The sequence below is a fragment of the Myotis myotis genome, unplaced genomic scaffold, assembly GCF_014108235.1.
Source record: "Myotis myotis isolate mMyoMyo1 unplaced genomic scaffold, mMyoMyo1.p scaffold_m19_p_10, whole genome shotgun sequence".
Lineage (NCBI taxonomy): Eukaryota > Metazoa > Chordata > Mammalia > Chiroptera > Vespertilionidae > Myotis > Myotis myotis.
In genome coordinates this window covers 11,471,600-11,499,580 of record NW_023416314.1, presented here as the reverse complement: position 1 = coordinate 11,499,580, position 27,981 = coordinate 11,471,600, and the positions used below count along the sequence as shown (strand labels likewise).

General features: G+C 38.1%; 1 protein-coding gene across 3 annotated transcripts in view; it reads left to right on the top strand.

The window, feature by feature from the left end:
• Nucleotides 1-22,530, top strand: part of ALKBH8 (alkB homolog 8, tRNA methyltransferase) — a 57,290-nt gene extending 34,760 nt beyond the window's left edge. For all 3 annotated transcript variants that reach the window (XM_036324465.1, XM_036324468.1, XM_036324467.1), the window contains exons 8-12: nt 3,528-3,634; nt 11,442-11,593; nt 14,446-14,702; nt 19,959-20,108; nt 21,810-22,530. In XM_036324465.1, coding sequence (XP_036180358.1) covers nt 3,528-3,634; nt 11,442-11,593; nt 14,446-14,702; nt 19,959-20,108; nt 21,810-22,364 — 1,221 coding nt within the window. In that variant the 3' untranslated portion in view covers nt 22,365-22,530. The remainder of the gene's footprint in view (nt 1-3,527; nt 3,635-11,441; nt 11,594-14,445; nt 14,703-19,958; nt 20,109-21,809) is intronic.
• The last annotated feature ends 5,451 nt before the right edge of the window (nt 22,531-27,981 follow it).

The following is a 27,981-nucleotide window of genomic DNA, read 5'->3' as shown; positions in this document are numbered from 1 at the left end:
AGGTTTTATAAGATCAGGATGTCTAGGGTTTTATGTTTGTTTGCTTTGAACTAAACATTATCCTCAGTCATGCCCCATGAACTTTCTGTAAACTTGATCTTTATTGAGTCTGCGACCCCAGAAAATAAAGAAAATAGGTAAAGCCAAAACGAATAATTGGGAAAAACTCCTGTGGAGCAGGGCTGGCACATGGCAGAATGAGTCAGCAGTTGCAGCGGAGCATTACCGATTGTGAATCTTTAGTGCATTTTCTTTTAATCTTTGTTTGTTTTTTAACTATCATTATTTAGTTAAGATACAAATACTTTAAGTATGATGATACTGATAATTCTTTATTTTGGTGATGGGATGTTTTAAGAAAACTTTCATAAAAAATGTACATGTAATTTCATAAGTAAAACTTATTTTCTAAATTAAGAAATTGTACTCTCACATTATATAGCCATGAGATAATAGAAAAAAATATATGTTAGTCTTTGCCCAGGTTCTTGGCACAGATCTTCTAAAACCATATGATTTCCTAAGTGATTAGAGCCTAGGACAGTGATGGCGAACCTATGACGCGTGTCAGAGGTGACACGCGAACTCATTTTTTTGGTTGATTTTTCTTTGTTAAATGGCATTTAAATATATAAAATAAATATCAAAAATATAAGTCTTTGTTTTACTATGGTTGCAAATATAAAAAAATTTCTATATGTGACACGGCACCAGAGTTGTTAGGGTTTTTCAAAATGCTGACACGTCGAACTCAAAAGGTTCGCCATCACTGGCCTAGGTCTTTTGTTCTAATATTTCTGTCTTTCACTCCGGTTCCTAACATGGAATTCCTAAGTCCCCTTGAATTTCCTGGTAATAGCAATGTCCTTTGTAATGAAATGACTCTTGTTGGGCTTCTGGCTGGGGGCTGGTCACCAGAAAACCCAAGCAGTGATTAGCAGCTTAGAATTTTCAGCCCTGCCCCTCATTTTTCAGGTAGGGAGGAGGGGCCAGAAATGGAGTTAATAATTGGTTAATGTGATGAAACCTCCATAAACATCCCAGTAGTATGGGGTTTGGAGAGCTTCCAGGTGGATGACCACTCGAGGTGCTAGGGGAGTGGTGAGCTCAGAGCACATGAAAGCTCTGTGCTCCTTCCCACATACCTTGCCTGTGCACCTCGTCCATCTGGATGTTTATTTTGTCCATTGTGGTATCCTGTCATAGTAAACTGGTAAACGGTAAGTAAAGTGCTTCCAAATTAGTGTTGTGTTCACACTTCCCTTGTCAGTCAGTTGTGATCATTTATTGAAACTGAGATTTTCCTATTTTGAAATCATTACTCTCTGTTGATAGGAGAGAATGTATTTGAGTTTAACAAATATGTAGGTGTTGTGTATCTGTAAAACATGTTGACTATTAATTAGCCAGAAACTGTAATCTCCAGGTGGGCAGAGAACATGTCTCTCGTTCACCATTGCAGCCTTTGATGCCTCACACGATATATACAGCATGGGCAAAAGTAGGTTTACGGTTGTAATACAAATAAATAATACAATAATTAAGAAATAATAATACAAGAATAAACTCTGTGTTTCACGTATTCACAACTCTAAGCCTACTTTTGCCCATTCCTGTATTTGTCTACTGAATGAATTAGAGTCTAATCTTTTAGAATATTTTTCTCATCAACAATTTTCATCCCTTTAAGCCACAAATGATTGTCTTTAATAAAATAATTAATAAATATGCTCATTATTCTTTGCTATGTGTAGACCTCAGCTTCTATTCAGAAAACTGAGACCTATATATATTGGTTTAAAAATGTTTCATAGGCCCTGTTGGTGTGGCTCAGTTAGCTGGGCATTGTCCTGTGCATTGAGAGGTTGCTGGTTTGATTCCTGGTCAGGATGCATGCCTCCTTTGGAGCTCATTCCCTGGTAAGGATGGGCTGTGCAGGAAGCAGACAATGGATGTTCCATTCTCACATCAGTGTTTCTTCTCCCTTCCTCTCTCTAAAAATCAATAAATTAGTCTTTAAAAAATGATTTAAAAAATTGGGCCACATTGGATTTTTATTCCCAACATTTCATTATGAAAATTTTCATACAGAATATATCTACCGCCCGGATTCTACACTTAACATTTTAACATATATGCTTTATCAAATATCTGTCCAATCAACATTTATCTTCTTTTATTCATACACTTGGGGAAGTTGCAGGCATCAGTATACTTACCCCCAAAACTTCACACTTCATCTACAACATTTATAAATAGAATGCTGTTGGAGTAAGGCTATTTGAAATTATGTGTGGTCATTTGGAACAGATAATTGTTGGAAAATTAAAGGCTATCATCTTGCTTTCTTCTCTTTTTTTAAAATTCACCTTTATTATTGAAAGTATTACAGATATCCCCTTTTTCTCCCCACTGACCTCCTCCTCCCCTTGGAAGGTCAGATAAGAAAAGTGTAAACCAGCTTAGACCTATATAATTCTTTATATTTCAAAAAAATTCATGTGCATTATCTAATTTGATATAGCATTATTATTATTAATACTAGCTAACAGTTATTGAATGCTTACTTCATGCAAGGAATTGTGTTATGTTTACCTTTAACAAAAGTACTGTGTTAAATTCTCTTCATCCCACTGATATTTTTCAAATGGATTGATGTATTCACTTAATAACATATTTATACCCTGTGGCATGCCTTTTAAATTCACGGTTATCAGCTGCTGCTATGTTAAGACTGAATTCTTTTTGGTGTTTGGGTGCTGAGAACAAAAACATTTTCTTGAGTATTGTCTCTTTATAAGTTGTATTCATAATAATACTTGAGCACACGTGGGAAGAGTGATTGAAAATGTTCATGTGTTCTTTGATTATCTCTTGTAAATTAGCCTCTAATATTCAAAATGGTACATGACTTTAAAGGCAAAAATGGATATGAAAATCTGTAACTATTACTAATTTCTCCTTGGATGATTCATTATTATAATTCTATTAATAATAATGGTCACTAAAATAATGGCCACTATTTTCTGTACTTACTGTATGCGAGTATGTTTGTTTATATTTATATCATTATATATTTAATTTATTACATATTTAATTTATTAAAAATTGAGGCACAGAGGGATTAAGGAGCTTGTGTGTCCCTTAGGCCACACGGCTGGTAAATGGAACAGCCAGGATATGACTGTTCAGTTCCACAGTTGTTGCATTAGACCACTTACCCTAGTGTTTTGTGTAGTATGTATGTTCCTCAGACACCTGCATCATAACTTTCTGGGGTGCTTGCTAGAAATGCCAACTCCTGAGCCTCTCACCCTAGACCTGCTGAGTCTCTCTGTATGGATGAAGTATGTTTTTTAGTCATTCAGTTGATTTTTATGTGCACCAAAGTTTGAGTGCACATAAATTCTCTAAGCATTGTCACGTTTTAATCTCTGTTAGCCTAGAAAGATAGAATCAGTGAGTCATTCTTCTCCTTGGAGTGCATGACACTGGGTTAATCTTTATGCTTTTACCTTTACTTCAAGATCGTCATGGATTTTAAGCACCCAGATGGTGTCACAGTGCCTGTCATGTTGCCTCGTCGGAGTTTGCTGGTGATGACAGGAGAATCTAGATACCTTTGGACCCATGGGTGTGTATTGAAATGACCTTAAGGACAGATACCCTTTGCTTTGTGCGAGTTCTCATTCTTTCCCGTGAGCCACCAGAACCTTGCCCCAGGCCTGCGCATTGAGTCTTCTGGGTTTAAACCCCAGGGACATGTATCGCTTTTTATAATATTAACCTTTTCTTTGAAAAGAATTCAAATTTAAAGAAAAGTTGCAAGCCTAGTACTGTGAACTATCTTCACCTTTCACCTAGATTTATCAAATGTGAATATTTTGCCATGTGTTTTGTTTGTCTCTCACATGTTATCATTATTATTATTGTTGTTGAATCTTATGAAGGAAGGTTACTTTATTGCATATTTCCTAAGAGCAGGACATTTTCTGTATCAGAGGTTGGCAGACTATTGTTTATAGGCCAAATTCAGACTTAGTCTGTTTTTATATAGCTCTTTAGCTAAAAATGGCTTTTACATTTTAAAGGATTGTAATGAGCCAAAACAAAAACAGAGAATACGCAACAGAGACTGTATATGGACCTCTGTGCCTAAAATATTTACTGTCTGGCCCTGTTACAGGAAAAGTTTGCTGACCCCTGTTCTATAAAACTGCAGTGCAGTCTTCAAGTTCAGGAAATTCAGTATTGATAAAATAGTCTTATGCAGTCAATTTTTAACTTTCGCTAGGTGTACTTTATAGTCCTTACAGACAAACCAGAGCCTATCAGGAGTTAGAGCAGCAAAACCAGATTTTACTCAGGAACTATTGCAACAGGGGAGAAGAGAACTGGACTCAAATCTAAATACAACAAGGAAGAGTGGGGTTTATAGCCAGGAAGCCCAGGGTTGGGGATGGGGCTTGAAGGATGGAAGGAAGGATTCTGTCCAAATAATCATAGGATTCTTGCTGAAGGCAAGTCAGGGTGACCAGATAGTGGGGGAAAATGGGGAATGAGGACTTTGGTTAGACATCAAGGCTGATCAGCAACTAAAGATGGGGATTCTGGCTAAAATGACTTAGCAGCATTCTTGTTAAAATTGGGCTCTTGGAGGACAGGCCAAATATGGAGCCTAGTCAGGCTCAGAGGAGTCTGACTAGACTTTGGTCAAGAGAGAATCATTGTCGGTAGTTCATGGTTAGTTTTCCCTCCTAGGATTCTGTCCATGATCCTGCATTACCTTTGGCTGTCAGTTCTCTTTAGTCTTCTTTAATTTGAAACAATTCCTCAACTTTTCTTTGTCTCTCATGTCATTGACACTTTCAAGGAGGCCAGTTGTTTTTTAGAATGCCCCTCAATTTGAGTTTATTTGATTGAATCTAATCCGAAAAAAATGGATTATGCACTTTTGGCAGAAATACATCTTCAGCCCTTTGAGAAGGAAGAATTTCACTGCTAAAATTTACATATATTTTACTTTATTTTCCTTTTTAAAATCTTTATTGTTGAAAGTATTACAGCTGTCCCTTTATTTCCCCCCCACTTCCCACTCCACCAGGTTCCCACCCCACCCCAGGCCTTCCCCATCCTATTGTCTGTGACCATAGGTAATGCACATATGCATATATGCATATAGGTTGTTTGGTTAATCTCTTCCCGCCCTCCGCTTCCCGCTTCCCTCTGAGATTTGTCAGTCTGTTCCATGTTTCCATGCGTCTGGTTCTATTTTATTCATCATTTTATTTTGTTCATTAGATTCTTTGTTTATTTTGATTTTTAGATTCAATTATTGATAGATATGTATTTATTGCCATTTTATTGTTCATATATATGATCTTTTTCCTTCTTCTTCTTACTAACTGCTTTCCTCTTGCTGCTTTAAATACTGCTGAATTCTGTGCTTATAACCTGATGTATTTATAAGAATTCTGGGAAATGAGCATGTAAATGAACTTGTAACCTGCCCTAAATGTGAACCGTAAAACCAGATGGCCTCATTTTGTGCACTGAGGCTTAAATCTGCCAGACTCTTTTTCATGGCCGTTTAAAAGAGAACATTTATATTTTCTCTTTTTAGGATCAAGCATAGTAACATTTAAACTTAAGAATAATGGTATTATAGCAAATAAAAAACAACCAATTACTTTTCATAGGCCTATGTTTTGAAAATATTTTAGTTTATTCTGGGTAATGGTACAGATTAGTTTTCCTAAACCTCATTTTGATCACATTATTCTCCTGTTTAAAGCATGTTGTGAGTAGTATCTCTATAAGATTGAATTGCAGGTAATGTTTATTTTTAAATCTCTCAGTTGAATCAAAATTCTGTACATTAGTTTCAGGGGGAAAACAACTCTCAGTTTTCCATTGATACTCAATGCCTGTAATGTGAGTGAGTGTGTATGCGTGTGTGTGTGTGTGTGTGTGTGTGTGTGTAGGAAGAGAGCGAGGAGGAGGAGGAAGAGGTGGAGTGTAAGGGGGGGATGGGCACAGATAGAGAGATAGGAACAGAGAGCGACTGATCACACAAATGATATATCAATTAGTGAACTCATCACCAGAATCTCTGTGTGGAAGGGAGAATAAATTGTAAAAAACACATTTAATACACTTAAAAATACAGGGTGGGGCAAAAGTAGGTCTGCAGTTGTGAGTATACGAAAGTTTATTTTTGTACTATGATTTATTGATTATTGTATTATTTTCCAAACGAACAACTGTAAACATACTTTTGCCTCACCTTGTATGTATGAACTGTAGGAAATAAATTTTGATAAGAATATTTTTATCTCGCCCTAGCTGGCTTGGCTTAGTGGATAGAGCGTCGGTCCGCGGACTGAAGGGTTGCAGGTTTGATTCCGGTCAAGGGCATATGCCTGGGTTTCGGGCTCGATTCCCAGTAGGGGGCATGCAGGAGGCAGCTGATCAATGAGTCTCTCTCATCATTGATGTTTCTATCTCTCTCTCTCCCTCTTCCTTCCTCTTTGAAACCAATAAACATATTTTTTTAAAAGAATATTTTTATCTCTGTACTATAAAAAAACACTAGAAAGCACTGTTGATGGATATGAATTGAAAGTTGATTACCATGGCCCGATAATATTCCAAACACTTTTAATTTGATCTAGTTCTAGTTTAGTATTCTGGCCACTGTGCCCTAAATCAAAGGTGCAAAACTGGAAACACATGGGTCAAATGTAGCAGCCAGACTATTTGGCAGGGGCAGTGGTGGTCCACATGGTAGCATTTTTTAAAAATTGCCTACATAGAAAAATCAGGAACAGTTACATAAAAATATGAATGTCTTGCTTTTGAAAATTGGAAAGGTCTGACAACAGGGGCACCGTATCATTTGGCAGCAGTAGCCAAGACTATCAATGGCTGTCTTTTGATGAAGCCAACATTTTCAAGTTCTCTACAGTTCCTACCACTTTCTATGACTCCCTGAACTAAGTCTCAGTATAATTTGTCACTTATCACTGTGCTTGTACTATTTTTTTTATCTTATAACAGAGTTAAATGGGAAATTAAATATTTCTTGAACTCATGTTGGTATTAAAAGTAGGAAAGGGAAAGCTAGAATGAGTGGGAATGTATATTTTAAGAAAAAAAGAAGAGAACACTGTTTTTTTTTAAAAAAAATAAAGACTATCCCTATGTGTTTAATGGCAAACAATATATTTCTAAATGGATCCATCAGCTTCACTCATTTATGTTATTTGACTGGCAATTATTTCATGAATTTATGTGAATTCTCCTTTTAAGTTATTTTTGGAGCGTTTTCTTTGTGTCAGGCATTGTTGTAAAAGCTTTACATATATTAACTCATTTAACTCAAGTCAGAGTAGAAAGTTTCTCCCATGATTTGTCCCCATTTTTAAAGGAAATTGGAGCATAAAGAGGTTACATAACTTGTACAAAGTCACAAACCAGTAAGTGGCAGAACCAAGATTGGAGGCCGGGCAGTCTGGCTTCAGAGTCTGTCCTCTTAACCATGTTAGAGCTAACCTCATTTGCTCCCTTTCCTCTGAATTTCTATGTGCCTCTAGCCTTCGCACTTTTGACAGCTCTTCATGCAGTAAATTTCCTTTTTCTTTCCATTTACTTTTTTAAAGATACTGTACAGCCCAACTTTTACTTTCTTTATAATTTATAAAACTTTTTCTGACTACATTAGCCTGAAATAATTTCTCCTTTATCTTAACTCCTAAGATTAATTTCTCATACTACCTTGCAATGTCTTTTATATGGAACTATTATTTAATTTATAAAAGTGTTTTTATTTATTTAATATTTTTCTAACTAGATTATAATTTGAATGCAGGGGAAAATAAAGATGTTCAGAGATGTGTAAAGAATTAATTATTATTATTTTAATGTATTTTTTTTAATTGATTTCAGTGCCGGGAACCGGTCCATGCTTGCTGTTTCAAGGGACCTGGCATATATGGCATACTGTTCTTAATATGTTTGCTCACCTTCTTGGCACTATGTGTTTTAACCAAGGTCTCTGAGAAAGGTTGTTTCCCCAGGTAGAGATTTTCCCCTGAAGTTAGGGAGGGAATAAAACCTCTTAACTAAGTGCCAGGCGGGTAATTAATCACTTTAACTATGAACAATCATGCTTAAGCTACATAATCTTTACTCCCTGGAATGGAGATAAGAAACGCCCTAACCTTTGGAATAGAGATTGATAGGATTGGAATCAACTGGTATAAATACAGATGTAACAAGACAGAACTTAGAAGACAGAACCTACACAGAACCTAGAGACAGAAGAACTTCGCTGGAGAGAACATGGCAAAAGATCCTGGACAGAAACTGGCAACAGAACCTAGAGACAGAACCTAGCGAGAGAACCTGGCTGAAGAACCTAGAGACAGAACCTGGCTACGGAACCTGGATAGAACATGGCAAGAGAACCTGACTAGAACCTGGTGACTGAACCTGGCTGGAGAACCTGGACAGAACCTGGCTGGAGAACCTAGCGAGGGAACATGGCTACAGAACCTGGCTGGAGAACCTAGCAAGAGAACATGGACACAGAACCTGGCTGGAGATCCTAACCAGAACTTCACTGGAGATCCAGACCAGAACTTGGCTGGAGATCCTGGCTAGAGATCCTGGCTAGGCTGCTGATCAACTGAACACTGTCTCCGTGTCATTCCTTCTTCGCCCACTCCGTCTACACCTTTGGGAACCCCTGGACCTGCTGGGGTTGGACCCCAGCAATTTCAGAGAGGAAGGGAAAGGGAGAAAGATAGAAACAATGATGAGAGAGAATCATTGATCGGCTGCCTCCTGCACACCCCCTACTGGGGATCTAGCCCATAACCCAAGCATGTGCCCTGACTGGGAATCAAACTGTGACCTCCTGGTTCATAGGTCGATGTTCAACCACTGGGCTAAGCCCTCTGGGCAAGAATTCATTATTCTTAACATGGATTTACCTATTCCTAAACATCTGAGATTGGTGTCAAAAGTAGTTTCATACAGCTTGACCTTTAACTCTAGGCAAGTGAAGTAATTGACTTCAGAGAACCATCATAGAGAACTAGTCCTAAAGAGAGAAATTTGTTTGTTAATAAGAAATTCAAGATACTCATTGTTCTGAAATATCTTCACTTTATTCAGCACTGTACTATTAATCATTTTAAGCTACCAATCATATAAATTCAGACAATAATTGCTTGTTTTTACTTCTAAAAAAATTCCTTTAGTACAAGTTCTTTTAAAAAAGCCATTCTCACAACTTGTTTCATGAGGTTGGCATTACCCTGACACCAAACATGTCAGGGACATTACAACAAAAGGAAATTATAGACCAGTTCCTCTCAGAGAGGCAAAAATTGTTTAACAAAATATTAGAAAATGCAGTCCTATGATATATGAGTGGGGGCCAAGGCAGATCGGTTAGGGGCGATCAGGCAGGCAGGCAAGCAGTTAGGGGCAATGAGGCAGGCAGAGTGGTTAGCGGTGATCAGGCAGGCAGGCAGCAGAGTGGTTAGGGGCGATCAGGCAGGCAGGCAGAGTGGTTAAAGGCAATCAGGCAGGCAGGTGAGCAGTTAGGGGCATCAGGCAGGCATGCAGAGTGGTTAGGGGCGATCAGGCAGGCAGGCAGAGGTGGTTAGGGGCGATCAGGCCGGCAGTGAGCAGTTAGGGGTGATCAGGCAGGCAGACAGAGTGGTTAGGGGCAATCAGGCAGGCAGGCAGAGTGGTTAGGGGCAATCAGGCAGGCAGGCAGGTGAGCGGTCTCTGATTGTGACAGGGTGCAGGCCGGGCTGAGTGACACCTCCCCCCCAGGCATGAATTTCGTGCACTGGGCCTCTAGTAGGTATAGAAAATCTTAGGAAATCTAGAAAACAAGTGCTAGAACTAATAAGTGAACATAGCATGGTGGTGGCATACAGGGTCAATATTCAACACTTAATTTTTTGGAAAATGAAAAAGTGCTTTTTAAAATAACATCAAGACCTGTAAAATACTTCTTTTCACTACTCTGAATTAATTAGGTAGTTGTGGAATGGTTTAAAAAGCTATCAGCCTGGGAATTCTGATTCTTAAATTGAGATTTCATTCTCACACACATATAACATTGTATTAGTTTCAGATGCACAACATAATGATTCTCTCTGTGTATATATTGTGAAATGACCATCACAGTAAGTCTATTTAAAACCACCAGTTGTTTTTTTTTCTTGTGATGAGAACTTTTAAGATTTATTTTCTTAGCAACATTCAAATATACAATACAGTATTATCCTATATAATAAAAGCCCAGCGACCAAAATGGTGGGACAACCAGCATGACCAGACTCCCAATCTCTAGTGCAGGACAGTGTCAGACCCCGTTTGTGACTGGCCCTGATTACCCTTTTAGGAGCTATCAGCAATCCACGGCTTGTGGCTCCCTCTGCTGGGGCTGGGTGCCTTTGGGAAAGGCCAAGATGTGTACCAACGTCTGCCTTTCCTAGCCCAGACCCAGAAGGAGATCAGGCAAAGACTCCAGAGATCCGTCTCTCCCTGCAGACTGATTTTTTTTCTTCTTTTTTCTTTTTTAGTTTTGATTAGCCACTTACTCCACCACCATTTTGGAACTCATATTTTTATTTTTTTAATCACCTAAGGATATGTTTTTTATTGATTCTAGAGAGAGAGGAAGGGAAAGAGAGAAAGAAATGTCAGTGTGAGAGAGAAACATTGATAGCTTGCCTTCCATACGTGCCCTGACCAGGGATTGAACCTGCAGCCTGGATATGTGCCCTGCCTGAGAATTGAACTCGTGACCCTTCTGTGCATGGTACAATGCTCTAACCAACTGAGCCACACCAGCCAAGGCTGTACATTCTTTTAATATGATTACTGAAGATAACCTCTTAAACGACATAGACTTCTATTTCTTTGTTTTTTCTGCTTGTGCTTAACAATTCAGGGAATCCATAGGTATTTGCAATACAGGCAGTCCTCGGGTTACGTTGGACTTGACGTACGTTGTTTTGTGGTTACGTCGCCATCTCCCATTTACAATATTTATTAAAAAAAAAAAAGTTCTGTCATTTCGACGTATGTACGTACATATGCGCTTTATGTTTTTTATTTATTTACCACAAATAAAGGTCAGGAATTGTTATCTTTCTTTTAAATTCTTTTTACTGTTTCACTTCATTACTGCTGTGGATGTGCTCCATGTGAGTGACGTAGGTGCTTATGTAGGTGCGTTCCCACTTCTGGCGAAAATCGTGTTATGTCGCGCAGTAGGAACGGATCTCGTATGTGACCCGAGGACCTACTGTACTTTCTTCTGGATTTACTCTATTTTCCTTAGTGTTTTTAAAGGACCTGAAATGTTTTTATGAATGCTGTGTTAAATAAATTATTTCGATTGTTGTTTTTAGAATAACACCAAGAAAATTTGATACTGTTCAAGCATCCAAGGGTCACAAAAGTGGAATTATCACTGGTGATGTTGGAGACTTAACTTTAAGCAAGAGGGGAATACGGACATCATTTACATTTAGGAAAGTGAGGCAAACACCTTGTGACTGTAGTAAGTATATAATTTTGATTTTATTGTGAAATGGAATAAATCTAGTATGAAATTTCTTAAAGTCCAAACAGAGCCAAGGAGAGCTTTGTTGTATTTGCCTAGTATTTACATATATTTTTAAATATAAGATATATTTACATATATTTTTCTTAACCACCCTCATTAGAATGAGTTTATATTATTTGAACATAGGGACTCCACCTAATTCATGTTTATTTTCTACAAATAGTACTTGAGCATAATTGGATGCCAAATAAATATTTTTTATGGAAGTCACAGTTAAGTGTGCTACAATTATAGCACATTAAAATATCATAAAATTAAGTTTTGTTGGAAACAGCTTATGAAGCTTTTAAATTACTTCTCATCAATCCAATGGGGAAATTGGATGTGAGAAATTGGAGATAACTCTAGGACAAACAGTGGTTTATGTCAATTTGGAAACCTATTAACCCTTTTCGGTCCAACCTCAAGGCTGACTCAACAGACCAGGCGCTAGGAGCAGTTCCAACGTCGAGCAATAAGAACATTAAAAAGTTCAACATTCAATCCCATCAATTAATTTGGACCAGACTGTTTGAATTCCAAAAATAACATTGGACTGCAAAGGGTTAAAGAATAAAGGAAGTACTCAAAAAGCCCGGCCAGCATGGCTCACTGGTTGAGCATCGACCTAGGAACCAGGAGGTCACAGTTCGATTCCTGGTCAGGGCACATGCCCAGGTTGCAGGTTCCATCCCCAGTGGGGAGTGTGCAGGAGGCAGCCAATCAGTGATTCTCTCTCATCATTGATGTTTCTATCTTTCCCTCTCTTTTCCTCTCTGAAATCAATAGAAACATATTTTTAAAAAAGTACTCAAAAACCTTGTCAAGAGGATGCTATTTTGAGCTGTCTATATAAGTATGCCATGACCTGTATTTCTTAGGGTCAATAGATAAAAGTATTTTTCATTTTATAAATAATATTTTTAATGACAGTGATGTAATTAAAATTTATATCCTGCGGGGCTTAATTATGGGAGTTATCTAGGATTTGCTTTTGGGTCTAGTCATAATCTTAAAAACATTTAAAATGAAAAACCTTTATTATATCTACAAGATGTTATCCCTGTTAGAAAACTTGAAATGTCTACTATGGCACTTGTTCTAAAGAAACTTGAGGTCTAGTTAGACAGACAAGCTAGTTTTCTTATGCAAATGTTTCTTTGTTATGGGCATTAATTCAATGTAAGGGATCCTATAAAAAGCTCTGATTGTATAGACAGTTCACAGATTTTTTTTTAAAGTTCAAGGCCACCTTTTGGGTACTTTTGGCACAAATTTATGGATTTTTAAAGATAAGGATTGCTATTCCCTTTAGACAACTTAGATGTTCATAATTTCCAAGAGAGTAAAATTTTACTAAGACCAATTTAGACTAACTATAATGTATATTGTAGAGTGATTGCAATTCTGATGTAACCAACATAATGTAACCTATCTGCTTCCACATATATGTTTTAGAGTCCTCAAGCTTTCTGGGGCTACCCTTTTCTTAAATGTCCGCTTAAAATGTTTAGAGCTTCACTTTATACATTGGTAAGGACTGGATGTTCCCACCCCCATTCTAGGCTTTCTCAAGGTTTGGCATACTCTAGTTATATCCAGGGAAAATTTCTGAAGCCATCAGTGCTGTAGCCCAATGCTGTTTCTAATTATTGTCTCAGTCTTTTTGTGACTTCTCTGGGAGTACTACTCCTTCTCTCCTTCTCTAGAATACTACCCTTAAAAAGATGTGTGTCACAAACTTTGGCTGAAGACAAAGGAGAATTATAGCATAGTACAGAATGGGCAAGGATTTAAAATGAGTATTAGACTATTACAGAGGACAGGGGACACCTTCAAAATTAATTTGAGACATTGTATCTTAATTTCCTCTGTCACGTCCTCTACTTGGTTTTGCTCATTCTATTGGAGAAGGCAGTTCTATTGAAGAAGTGTAGCCATTGAGAAATGGACTCTAGAGTCTCCACTGCCTGGGCTCAAATCCCGGCTCTATGACCTATTGTCTTTGTCACTTTAGGATTATTATTTAGCATTCTGTGCTTCAGCTTCTCATCTATAAAATGGCTGTAATAATACCTATTTTATAGTGTTACTATGAGAATTGAGATGAGACATATATAAACTGCTTCAGATAGTGTTTATTAAATACTTGTGATTATTACCAAATAACATTTTGCTTCTAGGTTTCATTCTTCTAGGAGTCTTAGTGCCCCCAGAACTCTTATCACTTTCACCCACCAAAAGTAAAACCTTAAATCTTGTTAATGTAGCTAAATATCTTCTGCTTAGGCCTGGCCCATCAAGATGCTTTCCTGAATGAGGACCCTTAATCCTAAAATGAAATAGGCATCTTCATTTTAAGACATGCAGAATTGCAGTCATGTCTTGTTGCAAACAGGTTTTCCTCCTTCTGTTTTTTAACTGATAAATCGGAGGCTTCTTATCCCTAGTCACCAAATTTGAACTGATTTGCTTTTTCCTTTTAAGAAAGCATAAGGCCGCCCTAACTGGTTTGGCTCAGTGGATAGAGCGTCGAACTGCGGACTGAAAGGTCCCAGGTTCGATTTTGGTCAAGGGCATGTACCTTGGTTGCGGGCACATCCCCAGTAGGAGGTGTGCAGGAGGCAGCTGATCGATGTTTCTCTCTCATCCATGTTTCTAACTCTCTATCCCTCCCCCTTCCTCTCTGTAAAAAATCAATAAAAAAAATTATATATATATATATATATATATCTAGAAAGCATAAAACCTTATGAATCATTTGGATAAAAATAAAAGGTTTATATTACCTTTTAATTTTTCATTAGGTTACCCTTTGGTCTGTGACAGCCAAATGAAGGAACCTCCTCCATCATTTCCAGAGAGTGATAAAGAAGCCTTGCAGTTGGAGCAAAAATATGTCCATCAAGTGTATGAAGAGATCGCTGGGCACTTCAGCAGCACGAGACATACTCCTTGGCCACACATTGTGGAGTTTTTGAAAGCCTTGCCAAGTGGTTCCTTAGTGGCCGATGTTGGATGTGGAAATGGAAAGTACCTTGGCATAAATAAGGAGTTATATATGGCAAGTAATTGTTGCTTCTGGCTTTCTTTCCACTTTATTTGTAAGGATATTATCACCTTCTTCTTCCTCGTGATACAATGATTTTTTTTTAGGTTGCAGAAAAATTATAACCAGTCCTCACAGAGAAGAGTATACATGAGTATTTGCAGCAATGCTCTGGTGCAGGAAGAATTTCCTACTTCCTAGCACAGCAAAAAAAAAAGAGTGGTCCATAGAAAAGGAAGTTACAGCTACTGAAAACAGAAACTTTGGCATCAGGCAAGAAGTGGGTGCATATCTTGGGTCTAGCCCTGCAACCTTAGTCATGCATTCCGTCCTGTCTGCAAGTATTCCTTCCTGTCTATTGTTCCTGGAGCCTGCTTGTCTGTTTGTCGTTCTCATTTCTATTTTACCAGAAATTGAGTTATTTATGATAAAAGGGAAGCCTGTTTGTTTGTTTTTTAATCATCACCTGAGGGTATTTTTCCCATTGATTTTTACAGAGTGGATGGGAGGGAGGAGGGGCTGGAGAAGAGAGAGACAGTGAGAGAGAGAGAGAGAGATCAATTGGTTACCTCCTGCAAGAGAGACACATTGATTGATTGCCTCCTGCACATGCCCCGAATCGGGGCTGGGGGGTCAAACCTGCAACTGAGGTATGTGCCCTTGACCAAGGATTGAACCCACCTGAGGGCAGACACTAGCACTGAACCAAATCAACCAGGGGGTGAAGGCTGCTTTTTTAAGCTGCTGAGGCTTCAACTTGGATGTAGACATGATACCTGAGTATTTGAACAGCCATCTTCAAATGTGAAAATACGTGCATTTGATATTCAGGGGATGTAACCTGAGACAGTCATTCTGGGTATTCAAATGTAGGATAATCATAGAATTGAAAAAAATTACAAATTTACTTTATATATAATTTCTTTAACAATGCATTTTTAAAACGCCAGGTTGGGCTTTCGTGGAAATAGTTTTATGAACGGCTTTCCATTTCTGTAAGAAGTATATGTGGTGAATTTGTTCTTATCTGATCTCAACCATGCCTTAGCTTACTCTTCTCTTTAATTCAAAATTTTTACATTCTAAGAACCATTTCTTTTTTAGACTTCTTCAGTTACTCTTCATTTCTATCAACGAACTTTTGGCTTTATTTTCAGAGGTAAATTTTATAAGCAAAGATTTTATACTTTCAAGGGACTTACTGCCTTTAAGGAATAAAAATAATATAGCCACAATTCAGAAAATGAACGTGACAAAAAGGAAGGATAGGGATTTTTGGAGTGAGGAAGACTTAGGTTTAAATTCCTTGCCGAAACCGGTTTGGCTCAGTGGATAGAGCGTCGGCCTGCGGACTGAAAGGTCCCAGGTTCGATTCCGGTCAAGGGCATGTACCTGGGTTGCGGGCATATCCCCGGTGGGAGATGTGCAGGAGGCAGCTGATCGATGTTTCTCTCTCATTGATGTTTCTAACTCTCTATCTCTCTCCCTTCCTCTCTGTAAAAAATCAATAAAATATATTTAAAAAATAAAAAAATAAAAAAATAAATTCCTGCTCTATCATTTAACTACTGTTCAACTTGGAACAAAATACTTATGTTCTTTGAGATGAAGTCTCCTCATCTGTAATATGGTGGTAATAAAACCTAACTCAAAGTGTGTTATGAGGATTAGTACATTACTACAGAGAATCTACTTTAATACATAAGGGTATTCAGTAAAAGGCAATTATACCAGCCTCTTTAGCTTTCTCCATATTTTGGACTGTTTTCTTAGGATAAATATTTAGAAAAATAATTATTGGGTTAAAAGTTGTAAAGATTTTTATCTTCCTTTAAAAATGGTTTGCTAAATTGCTTTTTAAAATTGGGTGAGCCAATTGTATTGTCACCAACACTTCATGAGAGTAATTTTTATCACATTGTTATCACTGTAGTGTACGTAGGTTTTAAATGTTTTTATACTTTGATAGGAGAATAATGGAAACTTTTTTAGTTTGCACCTTTGATTACTCAGTTAATTATCTTTTCACTAGAGGCCTCGTGCACAAAATTCGTGCACTGGAAGGGGATTTTCCTCAGCCCGGCCTCCGCCCTCTTGCAGTCCAGGACCCTCGCTCCTTACTGCCCGCCTGCTTGCTGCCCCTTACCGCTCTACTCACTGCTCCTTAGCGCTGCCGTGGAGGCGGGGGAGGCTTCCGCCACCGCTGCTGCACTTGCCAGCCATGAGCCCGGCTTTTGGCAGAGTGGCACTCCCCCTGTGGGAGTGCACTGACCCCCAGGGGGCAGCTCCTGTGTTGAGCGTCTGCCCCCTGGGGGTCAGTGCACATCATAGTGACAGGTCATTCTGCTGTTTGGTCAATTTGCATATTAGGCTTTTATTATATAGGATTTTACCTATACTTTCAAAATTCAAAATTACATGTCTATGTTTTGTTGAAGATTTCAAAAATTATATAGGTGTTTAATTATCCATTTAAAGCCCATCTACTATGTGTTTTTATGTCATTGATCTCCATCCAACACACAGAAGTGTGACTCTTTTTATATCTGTGAATATTTATAAATAAGACATTTTCACCCTAGCGGATTTGGCTCAGTGGATAGAGCATCAGCCGGCGGACTAAAGGGTCCCAGGTTCTATTGTGGCCAAGGGCACATGCCCAGGTTGTGGGTTCGGTCCCCCCACCCCCAGTAGGGGGCGTGCAGGAGGCAGCCAATCAATGATTCTCTCTCATCATTGATGTTTCTATCTCTTTAGCTCTCTCCTTTCCACTCTGAAATCAATAAAAATATATATTTAATTATATAAAATCAATAAAAATATATATTTAAAAATCAATAAAAATATATATTTAAATATATATTTATTATATAAGTAAATAAGACATTTTCTGTCCTGTTCTTGTCATTATACAGTATTATTAGAGAGAATTAAAGTACCTGGTATTGTCCTTGGACAAAAAGCTTAGGGGAATTTAAAAACAGGAAAGAGAAGAAAATAGTGATGCTTTAACTATTGTATATGGAAGACTCAGTTAAAATAACTGGGAGATGGCCCTAGCCAGTTTGGCTCAGTGGATAGAACATCGGCCTACAGACTGAATGGTCCCGGGTTAAATTCGGGTCAAGGGTACATGCCCAGGTTGTGGGCTCAATCCCCAGTAGGGAGCATGCAAGAGGCAGCCAATCAATGATTCTCTTTCATCATTCCTCTCTGAAATAAATAAAAATAAAATAAGTGGGAGATGAAAGCCCAGAGCCAGGCATGGCCAGGTCATCAGTCAGTGGGACCTTCAGTAGACCTGGCACTTTACAACTAAAATTGCCCCTGCTCTCTTGTTGGCAAAAAGGGGTGAAGAGAAAGGACATTTTCTCTGATTTTGTTTGGCTGCTGTTTTCCTAGTTCTGTTTTATCTGTGGTTCTCAATAGTAACTTTCCTCCTTTGAGTAACTGTGCAGCTCTATCCCTGGGGACTTGTTTTATAGGCAAGTTGGATTTCTTCCTATTTGACTTTTAGCAAAGTACAGCAATCTGTCAGAATTGGGCACACTTGAAACTTCTATTCCCATGAACTGAATTTTATTGTCACAAAAGCTAGCAAGCACCAAAATCTAATGTACAGTGGGGCCTTGACTTACGAGTGTCCCAACTAACGAGTTTTTTGAGATACCAGCTGTCTCTCGGCCGATTTTTTGCATTGAGTTGATAGAGTAATTTGAGTTAACGAGATCCTTAACAAGCTCGGTCTCGGAACGAATTAAACTCGTAAGTCAAGGCCCCACTGTACATGTTAGTTGAGTAGTGTTGTTACCTTGATGATGTGACTATTGGCTCAGTGGCACAAAATATGGATGGAAGTAAATAAAAGTAATAAGCCAGTTATGTACCTTACACTGGTAAAGGGAGCAATTAGTTGGGAATCATGCCACTGTTGTCATTAATGTGCCCTTAGTACTTTTTCATATTAAAACATCAAAGGGAAATTCTATACTTTAGCTTGGTACCTTGTGTTATACCTTAGAAACGAATGCAGCTCTGGGTAAAGAGTACAATAGCTGTTTAATGCCATTTAGATATTGAGCATATTCATATTAAGTATGACTCTCATGGCAGTGTGATTTAACTCAGTAAGAATTGCTTTGACATGAAGATTCATATTCTTTATTCTGCGAAAGATTGAGGGAACCCGAATACTACATCACAAATTCAAGTGAAGAACTAGAAGCTTGAGGTGGCTACTTCTGTTTTCTCTAATATAGAGGTTGTGTAAGGAGGATTATTTGGGCATAATTATTAATTAGTGATTTAAAATTTCTTAAATCCTCCCATTCTTTCCTCAGTTTACATGTGCTCAGGCACATTCTCCCTCTCTCTCTCTCTCTCTCTCTCTCCTCTCTCTCTCTCCCCTCTCTCTTTCTCTCTCTCCCACACACCACACAAGCACACACAGTATTGTTAGAACTAAACAGTAAAGCTCTGTCCAACAATAACAAAGCTGGAGAGAAAATAGGCAATCCCAACCCCCAAACACTTCCCACAGAAGTATGTTAGACCTTACCTGCTGGGGAAGATGAAAGGATGCTGCTAGCTGCCTTCAGTGTTGTCATGCCCATGGGATGGTTTGGTTATACTGAAAGGTTTAATTAAATATCATTTTATAAATTTTGAATTCAGTACTTCATTCTTATATATTGATTAGGTGTTTAGCAGAACAAAAATCAATAACTAAAAAAAAATGAAATAAATTACTTCTTTATTATTTGGGGATTTTATTTTCTGATTGCACAAGCAAGTATAAAGCAGAGGAAAAAATCAGCTATTTTTCTACTCTCTGGGCCATTAGAGTGTAGTTTATTAGTAATGACAGATAGCTTAGATCCTCTTATTTGTAGCTCCCCTCAAAAGATCGACTGTCTATGTTTATGGGATAGTTTTCATTTTTAAGTGTGTGATATTACAAAGAGATCTAGATTCTGAATGGTGATCACCTAGGTACCCATTAGGGCCTCCCATACCCACTGCTGTCATTCTTATTCTATTCATTTGTTTACATTCACTAATTTGAGTTCTGTTTGATACTTGTTAAGGCAATAAATGCTGTCCAGTGAATTATATTCTCACTTTGTACTGGCTGTAAAAACCGATAATATCATGGTCTTAGACCATCTCACCATATGAAATCTGTCTCCTAACTTTATGGTAAGGAGTAAATCCATTGCTCTTAATTTCTTATGCCATTTAAATAAGATGCTTTGACTTTCTCTGTTATAGGTTGGCTGTGATCGTAGCCAAAACCTTGTGGACATTTGTAGAGAGAGGCAGTTTCAGGCCTTTGTCTGCGATGCATTGGCAGTGCCAGTACGCAGTGGGTCTTGTGATGCCTGCATCTCCATTGCTGTTATTCATCATTTTGCGACAGCAGTAAGTACTGTCTTTCTTTCTCCCAGAACTTGTAGCTAAAGTGGCAGGAAATGTTCATGGATTTTACTAGTTGGGACTCGTATTAGCTTTTCTTTTCTTTCCATTCTCTTGTCACATTTTGCACCACTTGTTAAGAGAGCATGTGGAAGGGAGATGAGTTACATGGGAGTTGTACTTAGTTAAACAGAAGCCTGATGGACTGTATGTTGTTATTGCTGCATATGTTTCTACCTTTTATCCTACCTTGAGACTTACTCATCTTTAAATTTTTTTCACCACATGATTATTTTTAATGTCCGAGTTTGTATATGAGAGCCAACACTTTCTCCCAGACTCAAGTTTGTAAATTCTCAATTGGCTTGGGAGGCCAGTTGTCTAGTTTTCAAATCCTCATCTGATCAAATGGAATTATGTTCTTCATCTTCTCCAGCTCTTTCCCATATTGCTCAATCCTGGCCTTTAAGAGTAACCAAAACTCAACACAACTTCACATCTCCTCTTTCTTCACCATCCACCAGGGAACTATATTTATCGTCTGGCACAGGAACCTTCAGGTCATTTAGCTTCTCAAAGTCACCTACCAAGCCAGCATTCGCTACCTTGGCCTTGTAGCAAGTGCCAGGTAGATTCTCAGGTAGAGTGGCCAGCCTGGAGCTGAGGGTCTCATTTCAGGAGTTCGAGGACTTAGCAATGGCCTTCGGTTTTGGGGTGTGCTCTTCCCCAAAAGCTACCCAGTCAGTGTCCTTTAGAGCACGTTTTTGCCCAGCCATCCTAAGGTCCTTCAGAGCCCAGTGGCCTCGGTCCACAGCAACCTGCTCATCTTTAAAGTTTAGCTGTAAGATTTTAAGAGAACTCTGTGCCTCTTGAATAGACACCTCAGCCTTTGAGCCTCTTCTCTATTTCTGTTTCCATTTTTCTTTCTCAACTCTCACTCATCCCTGACATCAGAATCTCACTTCTTTCCCATTCAATTTTTTCCCCTATTCTTTTTTCAAAAGGAAGGTACTTGCCCTGGCTGATTTGGCTCAGTGGATAGAGCGTCAGCCTGCGGATTGAAGGGTCCCAGGTTCGATTTTGGTCAAGGGCACATGCCCAGGTTGCGGGCTTGATCCCTAGTAGGGGACATGCAGGAGGCAACCGATCAATGATTCTCTCTCATCATTGATGTTTCTATCTCTCTCCCTCTCCCTTCCTCTCTGAAACCAATATATATATGGTAAGGTACTTAACTGGTAGTAGTATGTCACTTTATGCCTTCAATTAGTCACATATTTCGAATTTTAAAATAAGTGAATTTTATATTTTTTATAGGAAAAAAATCCTCTTCCTTGGGTGTCAGTGATTTCTCCCCTGATCTAAGCAGTAACTCTATAGATCACCCTGTGCTGGAATCTCCAGCAGTTTTAGTTAGTATATCTTATAACCTTAGCTGAATTCAAAAAAAAATGGAAAACACTCTATGCCTCTATTTTATTAGCGGAAATAAAAATTTCCTTTTCATTCTTCAAAACTATTTTTTAACCACTCAGTAACAGAACAAAATTCCCCTTACCTTTTTTTCCCCTTTTTTGTTTTATAGAAGATATTTTGTTAGATTTTTCTGGGCTATTTATCTTAATTGAGAGCAGTCCTACTGTCAGTTATATTTTTGTTTTCTCTCTGTCTCCTCCTGGCTGATAAATGGCAACATTTTTTTGCTAGGAGCGCAGAATGGCAGCTCTTCAAGAACTTGCCCGACTCTTGAGACCTGGTGGGAAGGCACTCATTTATGTGTGGGCGATGGAACAAGAGTATAAGAAGGAGAAGTCCAAGTATCTCCGAGAAAACAGAACTAGTCAAGGAAGGCAAGAGATCAACAGTGATCCATCAGCAGAGGAGCAGTTTGTGGAGCCAGTGCCTGACACGGGCCATCAAGATTCAGCATGTTCCGTACCCTCCATTAATGACTTTCAGAAAGGAAGAAGTAATTCAAAGGAAGTTGCTAATTGCAAGCTGCCTATTCACACTAACAGGACTTCTTTTCATTCTCAAGACTTACTGGTTCCCTGGCACCTTAAGGGAAATGCAAGTAAAGAAAAACCTACTGAGCCATTTGGTCCAGCAGGAACCCATGACCCAAGCCCTGTGTTTCATCGTTACTACCATGTGTTCTGTGAGGGAGAATTGGAAGCTGCCTGCCAGACTTTGAATAATGTCAGCATTCTGCAGAGCTACTATGACCAGGGGAACTGGTGTGTGATTCTTCAAAAGGTCTGATGATCTCAATGAACATATCATAGACAGGAAAGAAACACTCAGCTTTTTTCTTAAAAAGCAGACTAAATTAGCAATCTTTTTTGTTGTTGCTGTTGTTAATCCTCAACCAAAGATATTTTTCCTTTGATTTTTAGGGAGATTGGAAGAGAGAGGGAAAGACAGAGAGAAACACTGATGTGAGAGAAACACATCAATTGGTTGCCTCCTGCACATGCCCCGATCAGGGCCCAGCTGGGGAGGAGCCTGCAACCAAGGTACGTGTCCTTGAACCTTTGGTCCGCAGGCCGATGCTCTAGCCACTGAGCCTAACCAGCTAGGGCAGCAGTCTTTTTAATTAAAGAGAAAACTTGTAAAGCACTAAAGGAGTGCACCTGAGAGAAGTTTGAGAGTGGGGATTAGTTAGGAAACATTTAGTCTTCTACTATTGCTGACCTTGTTTTACCCATACCTGTAGGCTTCTCCTATAGGGAGGAACAGGGATGGTTTTTTATAAAGTAATTGTAGTTTGTGAAGTATTTGGGATCCAGGGATAAGTGTATAGCATTTTGAAGATAAACTTTTGTTATTAAGTGTTACTAAATGAATTAAATTATGTAGAATCATGTAGAAGAAATCATATACTTTAATAAAGAAAATTTCTGTTTAGTAGAAAGTTATCTGAAATTTTATCTGTGATTTCTTAGCTCCATACAGTCATGGACGATAACTACAGTGCCATCACTCCTGACTAGCATAGGGATTGACACATAGTAGGTGCTTGGCAAATTTTAGTCAGTCAGATGATACCCATACATTAGTAGGAGCTTCATCCAACAAATACCTGCTGAGCCTCTACTGTGCAGCAGTTACTGTTGTAAGTACTGGGAGGGGAGCAGTGGACAGACAAAGAACGAAGTCCTTGTCCTTGTGGTGCTTACTCTGTAGAGGGGAAAACAGACAATAAGTAAATACATAAATAATGCTACTACCAGATAATGATAAATGCCATGGGAAAGCAAAACAGGACTGGGGGTTACCCAACAACAAAAGATTAGTTTTAAAGGGTTGAAGTAACCACTAATTCTGCCTGATGTTTTTTATCAAGAGTTAATTGGTATTCCTAATGCATTGATCTGGGTGCTGAAGGGATTCCAAATATGCTCTTAACGCCTTTATTTAAATAGCGAAAGTTAGAGTTGTCAGTCTGACCTAATTGTGCTCTTACAACCAAATCTTTGGTGTCATTATTGGGTATTTCTAGTTTATTCATGGTTTGTTCCAGTCCAGGAGCAATCAGGGGTTATTTTTCAACTAAAAATATTTCATAGTTACCAACTTAACTTACCAGTTAGTCAAGTTTCCAGGATGAAACAAGGCTAGAAAGTTAGGTGTAGGTCAAATAACCATGCAGAAGGGTAAATCGTGGATTTTTTTTTAATATATTTTATTGATTTTTTACAGAGAGGAAGGGAGAGAGATAGAGAGTTAGAAACATCGATGAGATAGAAACATCGATCAGCTGCCTCCTGCACATCTCCCACTGGGGATGTGCCCGCAACCCAGGTTCATGCCCTTGACCAGAATCGAACCTGGGACCTTTCAGTCCGCAGGCCGACGCTCTATCCACTGAGCCAAACCGGTTTCGGCAGTGGATTTTTTTAATACTTTACTTCCAGCATGCAGAGCTTTTCTAATAGAACTACTTAGGTTACTTAAAAAATGCTTTGTTACTGTTAGTGATGCTTAGTAGACAAATCCACAGTTATAGTTGGAGATTTCGATAATTGATAGAATAACTACATAGAATAAGAGTAGCCTTAAACAACATAATTCACTAACTTAACCATATTGACATTTATAGAACATTCTAGCCAATGACAGCAGAATACACATTCTTATGAAGTACACAAGGAGCATTTACTGAGAAAGACCATCATCTGGGTCATAAAACAAGACTCAATACATTTAAAGAATTAAAGTCATATAAAATATGCTCTCTGGCAACAATGAAAATAAATGAGAAAGTAATAGCAAAAAGATCTCTGGAACAATCTTCAATAATTTTGAATATAAATAACCCATACATTAAGGAAGTATTCAAAAGGGAAAATAGAAAGTATTTTGAACTGAATGAAAATGAAAGCACAACACACTAGAATTTGTGCAAAAAGAAATTAACGTAGCAAGCCTGACACTGCTACCCTTGGCTAGAATCTGAAAACTTCGATTTGGGGGGGCAGAGTAGGGGAGGGGTGTTTCCTACCACCCTAACTAATAAGAGTGGGTCACTGTGGAATTTGGGTATATGCCAGGCAAAGGGTGCCTATCTGGCCAACCCCCAATGAAAAGCTGGGTGATGTCTCTAACTGCTTCCGTATTTGGCAACATTTCACATTTTTTATTATAACTTCTTGTTGGGGAATTAGGCATGACTCCACTAGGAGAGGACTCTCAGAAGCTTGTGCCTGGCTTCCTGTGGCCTTCACCCCACGTACTCTTGTGCTGACTGTGCCATCCTCCTGCTGTAATAAATCATAACACTGAGTATGGCTATGTGCAGAGTCCTCTGAATCCTTCTAGCGAATCACTGAACCTGGGGGTGGGCTTAGGGCCTCCCAACACACTGCTAAGGTAGTACGTAGCGAGAAAGTTATGTATAGCACTAAATGCCTATGGTAGGAAAGAAGATCTCAAATCCGAGGATCTCAGCCTTCTTAAGAAACTAGAAAAAGAAGAGCAAATAAAATGCAAAGTAGGCAAAAGAGAGGAAACAAAGAGCAGAGCAGAGATCAATGAAATAGAAAACAAAAACAATAAAGTCAATGAACATAAAAGCATATTCTTGGAGGAGATTAATAACATTGATAAACTTCTAGCCAGACTGAGTTGACCAGAGACAGAATTCTATGATTTTTATAATTTCAAAATGCAATCAATAAAACATAATTAAGATAGATTCTCATGTACCAACTTTTCAAGACACTTGTTTGAAAAAGGTTTATTATTAACAAAAATTTTTTTCATAAATATTGGCAGTAGTATTACTTCAAAGGACAACCCAATATAATTATATAACTTTCTATAATAAATATGTTGAGGAAAATAAGACACTGCTTATATATTAAATAATTATGGTTTTAGCCAGTTCCTAAATGTGTGAATATTGTGCTTGAGAATTGAGATTCTAGGTAAAGCCGGTCAGCCATGTTGACTAACTAGGAAGATAAAAATTCTTAAAATGTATCACTTATTCTTTTTGCTAATTGGAATACTTTTCTATTCTCTGACATTTTAAAAAGAAAATCAGGAGAAGTTCTTTCTTTGCATCAGTCCCTTCGTTGCTTTTCTGCTTTGAAATAGCAACCTCCACTGTCAGTCAAGAATTGCCTGAGCAGTAAGGCCATTGTTCTTGCCAGGACATTAAGTCAACTCACAAAATGTTTTCCATGGAAGTGGGCAGAGAGTATGTTACTTCTCTTTGGACTACCCATTTTCAGTGGCTGCCAGATGCCTGGCTCCATCTGTGTAGTTTGTCTGCCCTTGAAGCCGAAGAGGAAATGTCAAGGTAAAATCTTTCTGGCCTCCCTAAAGAAAAACAGTAAGCCAAAGGCAATACCAGATTCCTGAAGAGCTTGCAAGACTTGAAGGATGCAAGGGTAGTGATTCATTTTTTCTTTTTTAATATATTTTTATTGATTTCAGAGAGGAAGGGAGACGGAGAGAGAGAGAGAGAGAGAGAGAGAGAGAGAGAGAGACAGAGAGAGAGAGACAGAGAGAGAGAGAAACATCGATGATGAGAGAGAATCATCGATCGGCTGCCTCCTGCACACCCCCTACTGGGGATGGAGCCTGCGACCTAGGCATATGCCCTTGGCCAGAATCGAACCTGGGACCCTTCAGTCTGCAGGCTGATGCTCTATCCACTGAGCCAAACTGGCTAGGGCAAGGGTGGTGATTCTTACCATATGCTCATAAATTCACCGTTTGGGCTGGTGTAGAAAACATGGATCTTGGAGAATGTGGATTATTGTAAACTTAATCAGATGGTGACTGCAATTGCAGCTGCTATTTTATTTTTTTTAATTAAAAAATGTTTAACTGCCACAGTGGTTTTATTTTGTCACTGACAAAAGGCACAACACTGTGATTGTGTCACTACTTTATTTGGTGTAAATATCACCTAACTATGCATTAAAAATATATGTTTACATTTAAGAAATGTAACATTAAAGAAGTCCTCTGGATACTAAATCCTCAATATATTTCCCAGTTTTGTTTCATACATAAATAACTTAATCTACAATGTCATAAATAAAACTATTAACTCTTATGGCCTAAAAGTATACACAAATTTTGGAGCTTGACAACAGTGTCTTATGATTTTATAAATAACAACATGGAGTTACTATTTATTATTATCAAATAAATGACTCATCATCACACATTCTAAATGTCTCCCAACCAGGTCCAATAATAGACCTTCCAGTGCACTTGGTAAAGATACCATGCATTTATTTATTTTATTTTATTTTTTAAATATATTTTATTGATTTTTTTACAGAGAGGAAGAGAGAGGGATAGAGAGTCAGAAACATTGACAAGAGAGAAACATCGATCAGCTGCCTCCTGCACACTCCCCACTGGGGATGTGCCTGCAACCAAGGTACATGCCCTTGACCAGAATCGAACCTGGGACCCTTCAGTCCGCAGGCCGACGCTCTATCCAGTGAGCCAAACTGGCTAGGGCGATACCATGCATTTAAAAATTCAAAATAGTCTAGATGTTTAAAATGGTACAGAAGGTGCCATTTAAATATTACTAAACCTTACTCAAATCACTTCAGTTTGTCTGGAGAACAAAAAATGCTGCTAAAAAGTAAATGTTTGCACTATCGTTTAAATGGAAGCTAACAACATTTCAAATAAAACAGATTACGTTTGTATTAGTGTTGGGGGAAATATTCCATTGAGACTTTGTTATAGAATCAGAATCAATACTATTTTAAATGTTCTTATATTTATTTTGAACCAAATTTTTATTAGTTAAAAGTTTCAGGGTAAAAATAATGACACAAAGATAATCTTAGACATTATGGAACATTTGATTATTTGGTTCTTCTTTAATGACTGGAACTCTTTACTCCTTCATAAAATAGTAACACATTTGTTGAATGACATCTGTTTAGTGCTTAAATAACCACTAGTTAGCTATAGCTACTGAGTTTTTAGATAAGCTCTCAAGATATATTTGATAAGCACTTAAATTATTTTTATGTGATAAAAATGAAAATAATTAGGCATTATTTTTCGGCTGTCATTTATAGAGTATAAAACTTAGAAAGAAAAACATTATTAGTATGCTCAAACAAATGATTCAAATGACAAATAATACTAAGTACTATCATTACTTTTGAAATCTGAGTTCATAAAAATTTAATTTTTCTATCAATTCAAAATTGACCTGGTTCACACTATTAACGGCCAGACAAACTTTATCTTTAAAAGACTATTCCTTGTTAACGAAGGCTTTTTGTGCTCTTGTAAGAGACAAGACTCTGGCATACATAATGAATCTAAATAAAAACTCACAAATGGTGGTTGAAACTCTGTCAACTCTGAGCCCAGTGCAATATAAATC